Source organism: Lipophrys pholis, assembly GCF_963383615.2.
Source record: "Lipophrys pholis genome assembly, chromosome: 13".
Lineage (NCBI taxonomy): Eukaryota > Metazoa > Chordata > Actinopteri > Blenniiformes > Blenniidae > Lipophrys > Lipophrys pholis.
In genome coordinates this window covers 8721171-8732061 of record NC_137632.1, presented here as the reverse complement: position 1 = coordinate 8732061, position 10891 = coordinate 8721171, and the positions used below count along the sequence as shown (strand labels likewise).

At 41.0% G+C, this 10891-nt stretch overlaps 2 protein-coding genes across 3 annotated transcripts in view; one reads left to right on the top strand and one right to left on the bottom strand.

Annotated features, from left to right (window-relative positions):
* Positions 1-69: 69 nt before the first annotated feature.
* LOC308118745 (dynein light chain Tctex-type 3-like) lies at positions 70-4742 on the bottom strand. Of its 2 annotated transcripts, none has more exons than XM_080478267.1 (5): positions 4608-4742; positions 3481-3522; positions 2998-3121; positions 2827-2904; positions 70-959 (listed from the first exon to the last, which is right to left on the bottom strand). In XM_080478267.1, exons 1-5 carry the CDS (start codon positions 4632-4634, stop codon positions 889-891), a joined length of 342 nt encoding a protein of 113 aa, XP_080334393.1. In that variant the 5' UTR covers positions 4635-4742; the 3' UTR covers positions 70-888. The 2 variants fall into 2 exon arrangements, with proteins under 2 accessions (XP_080334393.1, XP_080334394.1); XM_080478268.1 differs by having other exon boundaries at positions 4121-4654.
* A 1989-nt stretch (positions 4743-6731) lies between these two features.
* Positions 6732-10891, top strand: part of sytl5 (synaptotagmin-like 5) — a 60777-nt gene continuing 56617 nt past the window's right edge. The window contains exon 1 of the mRNA XM_080478299.1: positions 6732-6850. The gene's annotated coding sequence lies outside the window, so the exon portion shown is untranslated. The remainder of the gene's footprint in view (positions 6851-10891) is intronic.

Sequence of the window (10891 nt, the reverse complement as noted above, 5' to 3'; positions counted from 1 at the left end):
GTGGACGATCGCTCTTACTGCAACTTTGTCGCGACCACATTCTTATCTTAAATTGCTCAAACAAACGAATAGATGGCATGAAAAAAAAAAAAGTTTATTTTAACAAACTGTTCTACAAATTAATTCCAGGACAAGAAAATAACTTCAGTTATTGGGACAGACACTGTCAAATTATTAAATTATCAACACAGACTAGTAACACTTGACACAGATAGACGAATGAGTGTACTTACAAAAAGATAAATAATACATTCTTACTCCAACTACAGTAACAGTTCAGTCGGTTTAGTTTGGGAATGTCCCGAAGGAGAAAAAGCTGCAGTAAACAAAACACAGCTGAAGCTGATTGGAACCTTACAATGTCTCAGATATTTGGTCATTCATCAAAATATTACACAAATTACAACTTTCACACAACAACAAGATCCTGAAGGAGACATGGATGTTTGTGCTAAACTTCATCTGATAGATATCAAGATATCTCACTCAGAATTACAAATTTTACTCCTCCTGGACTGATACTGCCTCGCTCACCGCACGGCTGAAAGTAAACCAGGTTCAATGGAAAAAGTTACAGTAATCTGCTTAATAAGCTTGGTTAATATTAAGTGCTCACTTTTATCTGTACTTCTTGAGCAAAGACTATGTCCGTGGGATATTTAAGGAAAAGGGTATTCTGAAAAGTATCATCTGGATAACAGTGACTCCCATCTATTTGAAACACAGCTGAAGTTGTGTTGTTCTTGCCTGTCAAGGGGAAACAAAGCGACTTATCATGAGCCTCTACAGGACGAGATCTTCACAGGACCTTTGTGGCGTCTTGCTCATGGCGGTACTTCAAGCGCAGCTTCAGACATGGCGGCGTTCATGGTGAAAGATCAGCTGCTTTTACAGCGCCACAGCAAACACGCTGACCACGCAGTACATGGTGCGGTTCTCCCATCGAACGGTGCAGCTCCCTGAAACACACACGGCAGGAATCACGCTTCATGTGCCTCTGCGCACAAGGCAGGTGGTCCTAATGTTCTGGCCGATCAGTGCTGATTGATAGTTTATTACTGTTCTTCCCCTCGTCATCGTGGCCGGGCCCGAAGGGTCCCGTTAGCCGTCCGCCCACTTAATGATGCGATCCGTCTGCCTCCAACTGGAGCTGCGAAGCTGAAGCCATAAATAAACCTCCGCCTTCACGTCGGCACTCTGATCCATTCTGACTAGTTTCATTTGGGCCGTGGGTGTTTCAGCACCGGAGCATAAACACTGCTTTGTTTCCGTTTCTTTCTTCTCGCATTTTCAACCGTTTCAATTACTTCTGAAGTCACGCTGTTCTTGTGAATGAATGGAATCGTTTCATCTAGACTCAGAGAGCAAAGACAAAAGCAGCTTCACTGGACGGTTCACTGGGGATACTACAACCTGGTTCCTCAAAAGAGGGTGGAGGACCACAGAGGATTTCTACTTCATGGTTCAGCTTTTTTGGACACAGTAAAAAATATTAAGTTATAACTCTGAAGTCTAATGTTTTATTTGTTGATTCAGTGAGATCATTGTAATGGCGCCTGTCCACTAGTACCTACTCATCCCTGCTCGCCTCCCTTCTACTCTACTCAGGTTCTTTCGTTTTCCATTTCAATACTACGACCGCGGCGTGGGTGGAGTCATCTGAGCTTCTCCCCGTCGTGCACAAGTAATCGCCCCCAACAGAATTTGTATCTCCTGATGCGGCGCAAACGTACATTAGATATCAGCTCAAATAATGAAATAAATAGTACATATTTACTAATAATAGTACAAAATGTGGATCTTTACAATAGTGCTTCACTGTCTGGTGTTTCGGTTTCACTGGTGCCCCTGTAAACTGGTGACTTCTGCCACAAGTCATTAGCAGCAGCTGATGTTAAAAAAAGACAAACAAACTCTACGATACTTGAAATTTTTGGGGGGAAATGCAGTTAAACAGCGTTTGCCAGGACAGCTGTGGATTTTGGTCGAGTTTTTAACATCTGCAGTGAAAAGGAGACGCTTGAGGAAGCCGGTCACCAGTTAACAGGAAAACTGCTTAATTCGATACACCGGTGGTACCCGTGGCTCGGAAACCTCCCAATACTCGTAGCGAGTCGCTCCGTCGAGCTCCCAATGAATCCTCAAGTCGCCTCCAGACAAAGAAACGCCTGCAGCTCGTCGCTGCTCCACAGGTTTATTTTTGTGCGACTCTCTGTTCGTGTTTGTGAATGATATTCATATTTCTTTTAGCAAAAAGTTCCTTTTACCCCAATTATAAAGCAAATTCACAGAAAATGTTATTCAATAACAGAAATGCATTGAGGAGTTAAAACAGCACACAAGAAATTAAGTGGTTTTTATCTTGTTTTGCAATTCTAGGTTAGGAAAACGATCTTTTTACCACAAACATGTCTGTTTAATTCTAACTGCTGACAGGCCACCTGAACAACTCCCTCATTCCCCAACTGCTCAGTAAGTCCGGCACTAAACCTGTACCGAGTCAAACATGCAGCTCACATGATCCCTGGAGAGTGCAGTCAAAACACTCAACAATTATTCCTACTAAATATGTTAAGAAATGAGGCCATATTTGTCACCGATCATGGATAGATACCATATTGATAAAAAAAAAAAAAAGTCTTTCTCCAGCAGCTTTGTAATCTGTTTTCCAGACAGACGATACACAGGTCTGTCTGAAAATTCTGCCACGAAGGAAAAATTCCCCCCATGTCTGTTCCCCAGAATGACATCAAACCAGATTGAAGAGAACTCGTAAATGTTGTCTGGTGTCAGTCTGGGTCTGCTGGTATTGATTTTGCGTCTCACCGTCGGTGGCGGTGTCCCAGTAGCAGGAGTTGGCCGTGTGGAGGCCGGCGCCGCTCTTCTGCATGATGGCACAGTTCACTGCAGCACAGCAGGAAAAATAAAAGGGAGTGTTTACGTTCATGAACACGGTGAGTGTTGCATTACTGAACGTCAGAAGAGTAGTCAGCTCACCGATGTATTTAAAGGGCCGCCCCTGTTTGACCAGGTGAGTGAGGGAGTGCTCCACTATGCTGGCCGTCCACAGGTTCACTTTATTCTGGTTGTAATCGGTTCCACCGATGACGCCTTCGATGCACTGAGGAAAAACAAAGAAATCTCTGATATATGAGCCCTTATGTTCAGAGCTCCATGGGCTGCCGCTGTTTTCAGTGAAACAGTTTCTGCTCACAGTCAGATTATACCGATCTCACGTTATCTGTGGGTTAAAACTCTCGATATTGTCGGTGGTACTTTTGTTCTTTTTGCTCACAGTGTGTTTGCAGGTTGTCGTTTCTGTTCTGTGTCTCCATTCATCATCACATATCTTATATTATGTTAGGACTCCTTTGAAAACAGGATCTGACGGGTTTAATGTGATTTAACATGAGTCATCTCAATCAATTTCCATTAAGAAAAAAAAAAAGCATTTTGTTTATTTCACAGACTGAAGTGTACCTCTTTGACCAGACTGCTGCTCTCATCAGGATTGAAGATGACCTGCAGAGTAAAGGAAATAGAGACAGTTTTTCTACATAGTGATGTTAGTCAGAGGAATTAAAAATAGATGCCACATTCTCAAATGCAACTTTAAGTAATCATATTAAGCAATCTGTAATTTTCTCCTCAGACTAGCTGATTTAATTGTGACTTTATATTGGACATGTACACAGTTTTTACTGCTTGGTGTTACTCCACTCATAAAGAAGACCTACTGCGCTTTTCGAGTTATTCTGACATACTGCGATTGTGATACTCATACATTTTTGTACTCAGAAAATGTAGGAACTCAACAGAAATCAAGCAAGAAATGTAAGCATAAAAGACAATAAAAAGGTGATTTCCATCGATTTAAAACAAATTATTATTATATCAATGTCCCAAAATTGCAGTTACACTAACTTTAAAAGGTCACAAATATTAAGGGCTGAGATCTAACTGTCTTTCATGTACATTTCTGAACACATATCATCTGGATTACAGGATAATTTCCATATTTGATCAAACAATACTATTTCTTAAGGACCTGAGAAAGATTCAATTCAATTAACTTTATTCATCACCTCGGGGCAATTCAAAGCACAATTAGTACACATACCATAGAAATACCTATCCAGCTGTTACTATTAGTACATATGTATTTGTGTGTGTTGTTTTGAAGCGTATTTAAATGCAGATCATTTATCTTGATAAGGATTTAAGAGCAGTAAAACTCTGCAGTCATTCAATCAAGTGAACTGTTCACAGCCGCTTTCAATTAGTAAAAAGACTAATAAAGTATCCCAGCATGATTCTTTAATATGTATAAAAAAGGTTTTCCAGCAGCTTATTTACTGAACGCACCAATATGAGCCGACAGTTTGAGTAAATTAACGCTGATGCCACGGCTAATAAAATACTTTGTTAATTCAAAGACACTGACCACACCCCGGGATAGAGAAAAGCTGAGCTAAGTGGCTAAGCTAACGAGCTAACACTAAAAGGCTAACGGATGTGGCTAAAGCTAAGCTAACAGGCAAACGGCTGATTTAATGGTCGAGATACGAGGTGTCGAGGAGAAAATAAAGCGGTTGGGATGAGGGAACCTCGTCTCCGGAGTTGTACTCCTCCATGGCGACCGCCGGTTGTGGTCTTTGTGTTGTTGTTGTTCCTGCCTGTCGGTTCCGAGTCAAGGAGCGGAGCTCAGTCAAGAGGCCTCCCCGGCTCCCCTGCGCCTCCTCCGGCTCGCTGCTCTCCGCCGTGTCGCCCCACCGTGGCTCAACACAGACACGACACGACACGACACGACAAAACCACACAAAACATGATATTTAGCCTGTTTGTGCTCAATTTAATCCCTAATTTTATTCGTTTCTATTCTGTTAGTTGTAATTCTGAGTTTGTTTGGCCTATGTGGCTTTTTTTTCTTGTATTTTCAATTTGACTGTGATGAATTTCTTGTTTTTGTTGTTTGTTTGAGTCCTCTTGTATTATTTCGACAATTATTAATTGAATATTGGTTTGTCTTTTTGTGTGTCATTGTGTCATGTTTGTTTTGTCTCTTGAATTTTATATTTATTTTGAAGTTGGTCTTGGTATTTGTTTATTTGTCTTATAAATGTTTTCTGTAGTCAGATTTCTGTTTTTTTTCAGTGTTTTTATAGTTTCTGTCTCTTCTTTATTTGGCAATTATTGCACACTGTTTTAATGACTTTACAGACACCAGGGTCTGATATGGAGGCCTTTTTCTTGTCATTCGGTGCTTCACTTTTGTAATTTCTGCCATTTTTGTTTCCATTTTCAGTTTGTTTTAGGTATTATTTATTAGCCTTATTTATAACTGTACAGTCTTAATTTGAGGCTACCGTTCTTTGTTTAGAGACTGCTTATGGTCAGTTTATATAAAAATGGTTTATTGCATCCCTTCACTAAATGTCTTTCATTTTTTTCATCTCATCTTAACTATTATCAGTTGTTTTGTGAGTGTAAGTCTTCTGTGGTATGTTTCTATTAGACTTTTTTTGCATAAATGTGACATTTCATCATGTGATAAACATCTGGAATGAACTTTGTCATGTCACATACAACTGTTGGACTATCAATATATATATTTTTAACTTTTTTAAGATGATCAAAATGTCTTTTTGTGTGAAATATCCTCAGATGCCTATGTTTGTCGGCTTTCTCGTAATTTTTTGTATGTTGTTTAATGGTGTGGGAGGTGGATTCTATTTCTCTCTATTTCTGTTGGAACCTGCCCAACAGGTGGACCAATAAAGTTGTAACTAATCAAATCCAATCTCATTTATTATTTAACAGTGAATTACAGATTCACATGTGTCAAATAGACAGAAACCCTTTTTGAATGTAAGGACATGTGATGTTTTTCATTTACTAATAACATATTTGCACCCCAAAGCGAGTGTATTATCAGATCAGTTATGTTTTATGAAGTTTGATAGGCTTCAATTTAATGGTAAATTAAGTTTCACGATGGCTTATATGACACAGAATGTGCTCATTCGTGATGCTCGAAAGGAGCCGGAATTACACAGAAACAGTTTTCCATCTGCTCTCCCAGAAAAACTGCTGTATATCAATCCTAAGAAATGAAATGGTGGGTTACAAACTAAGATGCCCGGAGAAAATAAAAAAAGCACAATTAAATTCAATGGCTCGAGAGGAGAAATAGAAGGAAAATTAATCAGGAAAAAAAAAGTCTTTGATGCCAATATTAGGTCAGGTATACCGGGAGGAAACAACTTGTTTATATGTTAATACTCTGAATGTGTTTGTAAGCAGGTTTATTCAAAGCCCAAGACTATTTTTTCTGTTAGACTATTAAAGAAACAAGGCAGTCTGCAGCAGGGCTGCCAGCTCCTCTGGACTTCACCACAGAAATACACTCTCAGAGGACGTGAGCAGGGAGAATCCATAATACATAATGTACTCCCAGTGACAGCAGGGGAGTTTCCCCTCAACCACCGCAGTGTGAATCCTGCTGTTCATGCTGCCACCAAGTTTCACTGTTATACCTGAAAACAACTGACGCATTGTCAGAATGAGCCTTTATTATAAGGACGCACGCGCGCGGGTGCGCGACCAAATATAATTCATCTGGAGCACACACACACACACACACACACACACACACACACACACACACACACACACACACACACACACACACACACACCACGCCCCCTCCTGTCGGGAACACCCTGGCTGTGGAGCAGTGTCTTCCTTCAGACGGTGGTGCTCAGGCGCACCGGCACTACGGCTTTCGGTTCCCGGGATCGCACCGCAGCCCCCCACCAGCCGGTCCCTCATCGCTGTCTCCGGTCACCAGGTAAGACCACCGCTCCACAGCTCTCCTCATTAAAAAGGAACGATAGTGCCGGACACAGATCACCGCCTGTTTCCACCTCTGTCTGCCATATGACACATATGGTCAGCTCGCTGCAGCCTGTTTGCTGGTGTTTTATCTGTGTGCTTTGGGACGACGGACGGGACGGAGGGGGGTGGGGGTGGGGGTCTCACTGGGCTGCTGTCATTCCACCATCACGACCACCACCACGGAGCACTGAGCTCACATCATGTGGGACCAGACACTTCCTGACCCAAACTTAGGCGCGTTTGTGCAGGTGCAATGCAGCAAAAAAAGCTCCCTTTCTCGGTCCTCGTAATAATCACCCCCCCCCCCACCCCCTTAAAAAAACAATTTAAAAAAAAAACCATCCAGCGGTGTTGAACTTGTCCCAGACGTGCAGTCAGAGGGAGTGCAGGGTTTGCGTGAAAGAAGTGGGCAGCTTGATGTGTCTGTAACAGGTAGTGTGGCTCCCCAGCTCGTAATTACGCGTGACCTTGTGCAGGGAGTCACCAGGACACCCCAGGGCTTTTCAGGGATGACTGGCGGTAACCGAAAAGTGTCAGACGGCTTGATGTCTGGCTGGTTATCTGACACAATGATCAATGCACCCTGGCACTTCTGATGAAGAAACAGACTGACCTCATTCCTGCTCAGAGGGGAAGTTTATCCCTTTCCACTGTAAGGCGGAATATCCTGAAATGAAAATCAGCCTTTTTCAAATGATGATTGTTGTGAAACCTTATAAATTATTGTGCAAGGGCTGATGCTTTCCTGCTCATCTGACATCTCTCTGTGACGGTGATGCTGCCCATGATAGTTTTTTTCTGCGTAATTTCATATCGGATTATGGTTGTTTTATGTCTTGAAATTGCTGCATTATACCTCATAGACCATTTTATACCCCATTTCCATCGCTCCATGTCTTATTTTGCTCGTTTTGCATCTATTTGCTGCCAATGTGCTTGAGTATAGTCATTTTATGTCCATTATATGCCATTTGGGTTATGCTTTTCTCTGTCTTCCTGGGATGCATTCGGAATGATTGCAGACTAGTTTTATAGTCTATCAATTTTGCATCTCAGCTTAAGAAAAGGGCTGTACAATATATTGTACATTTATAGTTAGCTCGATATAAACATGTGCAATGAACATATCATAAAAGACTGACTGAACTGTGAAATTCTTTTGATAGACTTTGCTTTTATGCTTTGCATAAACATGAAAAGAAGTGACTATGTGTATGTATGACCAAAATATCTCGATTCTCGGTTGATTGACAGCCCTAATTATCCCATATCTATTGGCCACAGAGCAACAATCATGAGTACAAACATCAAGGCAAAATGACCCAAAACAACAAAGTCAGCAAACTGTTCTTCTGGAATGCTGATGATGGGAACTGCAGATTGCCGCATGATGAAAAGAAACATAAACCGCCGCCCAGTCACAGCTGGAGAAAGAGCTGTCGAGAACAATCTAAAAAGCCTCAACACAGTGACATGATATACTTAAGTCTTTGTATTTATCCCAAATCCTCAATATGACAGTGATCAAGAACTATATTGCATCTTAAAGCCCTGCTGAAGAATATGGCACCATTGGTGAGTATAAATCTTGTAGCAGTGAAAATATGCTCTATACGTGAATTCTTTGCCCGTTCACTGTGAAAATATCTTAAAATGGCAAAAAATAATAATAAAAATATTCTAAGGCATCATTTTATAATATGTTTAATGTCCAAATTTGCAACCTGAACATAAGATTCCCAATATATGCTTATGATGAGCTGGTTCGGCTTTAGATTGCTGCTTTATTAATACTCAATTGGCCATAAATATTTCAGAAGGACACATTTAAAAATATTTTGGGTGTATTTGGAGTGTGCTGCTCCCTCTCTCTGTTGTGATTGAAAAAGAAAATCCTTTCAAATGTGAAATGATTGTGGTATGATTTGGTAATTTGCTGCTTTTCGAAATGCCTGAGTTCAGAAAACTGAAGTAAACACACACAGCCTATTGCAGGATTTAGTCGTTATTATTGTGGTGATTTGGTAACCAGCGGGTTTTCTACAGCCAGATTTAGCTGCAAACAGACTTTCCAAATGTAAAAAAATAAAGGGATAATTCACCTCTCTGAAACTAGTATTGAGGTGGCTTTTGGCCGGAGTGGCTACTTACTCTGACAGAGAAGCAGCAGACCGTATTCAGACGTTCCTCGCCTGTCAGGCGTGTTTGTGTGTTTAAGGTTGTAACCAAATGTAAATTAAAACGAAGCCGATGAACTGACATCCACTCCATGCTTTATGTCATTTCAATATGAAGAACTGTGTGTAATAGCTTGTGTTTCAGTGTTGGGTGGGTAAAATCATGGAAGAAAACACCAACAACCTTGAGAAAATGTACATTTTCCTTCAGTGTTCTTGAGCAACAACCCTCTGCTGTGTAAGATTTACTGCCCTACAGTAATCTGTCATCGTGACGCTTTCCTAAATTGGTTCATTTGGCTCCTCTAAGCAAAGATGCAGCGGCAGGCGAAGCTTCTTTATCTTTGTCACAAGAGGAATGCATTCGCAGTGATAACCGAGCCTTCATGCAGCACACGCACACGGGCGGATAGAGAGGGAACAAATGGGTGAATAAAGCTGGAGAGAAGCCAATGAATGGAGGGATTCCCTGATTTCTCTCCACGCAGGCAGCAGAGCTCATCCAGCAGAGCAGAACGGAGCCCAGGGGAGGGCAGGCAGCCACCCAGCATTAAAGGTCCACGTCTCCGAGATGTGACACGACAGAATAGAGGCGTGTGTGCATATACATCCACATATACATCCGTCCATGATATGGCAGACATTACAGGCTGCAGATCAGTGTGCAATGCTCCCAACCGTGTCCTAGAAATCCTGAGCTGGAGCTAAGGATGTGGTGAAAAGGAAAGAAGCTATATGAAGAGAGAGTTTCTGCAAAGATGAGATGGAAAGACGGATAACTGAACCACTCAGGTGGCTTTAACATGTTGGCTGGTTTTTGATAAGAGGCGTTCGATCCAGTCGCAGTCAAAGATAAAAAGAAACAAGTATTTTTTATATTATATTAATTAATCAGGAACCAGCTGATTCTGAGGAGTAAGAAAAATAATTCATAATGCAAAAATACCATATTCGCAATCATGGTAGAACCTGTGATAAATAAACTCTGAACTTCATCTTGGACCCATTTTAACTTCTGGACTTTTGCAACCGAATAGGATGTAAAGTAGAAACTATAAAAAGGAAATATGATGTGTTGTCAACACAATGCAGTGCAGCAGGGCTCCATTTGATTGACCAAATATGCATGCACAGCACGATTGCTTATTGCATTAAAACATAAATTCACTTCAGTTCACACGGTCCTCGGCTACATATTTCCAAATATTTTGAACAACGATTGCTTGATATCAGTACATTTGCAATATATCATATATGCAAGTACTAGATGCATCCCCTTGCAGTTGTATCTATCATGTATTTGTTTCAGTTCATGGCTGTACCAGTCACATTCTCAATAATCTATGATAGCAAATGATGTGATGTGACCCCATCTTCCCTAAAATATCTGAAATGACAGGAATGAATTATGACTGAGTTCTGTAATATCATCATCCTGCGAGGTCCAGGTGATTCCCACACATTGGTATTCATGAGTTCTCCTGAGTCGGTGGAAACATTTGCAGAGTTTTTTTTGCTATTTGTGTTCATTCTGTCTGTTGGAAAATACCATTCGGCACTGAGAATTACAAATCTGAGTTGGCTGCTGCTTGTAAATAGAGTTAAAATAACATGAGGGGAGCCCGGCTACCTGAGCCACATATTTACAAACCTTTAAGAGTTTATGTTTCACTGGAAATGGATTTAAATCTTCCAAACAAGCACTGAAATGAAGATAATACATCTAGTTGGGAGGCGTCAGATTCATCCTGCATTCTTGTGCAGATCAGACTTTTTATAGAAAAAATAATTATCCTGAAAACGCATGAAACATTTAC

What these genes read in the sequence shown, in the direction of transcription:
- LOC308118745 (XM_080478267.1), bottom strand. Translation starts at nt 4,634, where the DNA reads ATGGAGGAGTACAACTCCGGAGACGAG. An exon ending in GCAGCAGTCTGGTCAAAGAG is followed by an intron (nt 3,122 to 3,480) that starts GTACACTTCAGT and finishes GTTTTTCCTCAG; the next exon opens with TGCATCGAAGGCGTCATCGG. An exon ending in CTGGGACACCGCCACCGACG is followed by an intron (nt 960 to 2,826) that starts GTGAGACGCAAA and finishes TGTGTGTTTCAG; the next exon opens with GGAGCTGCACCGTTCGATGG.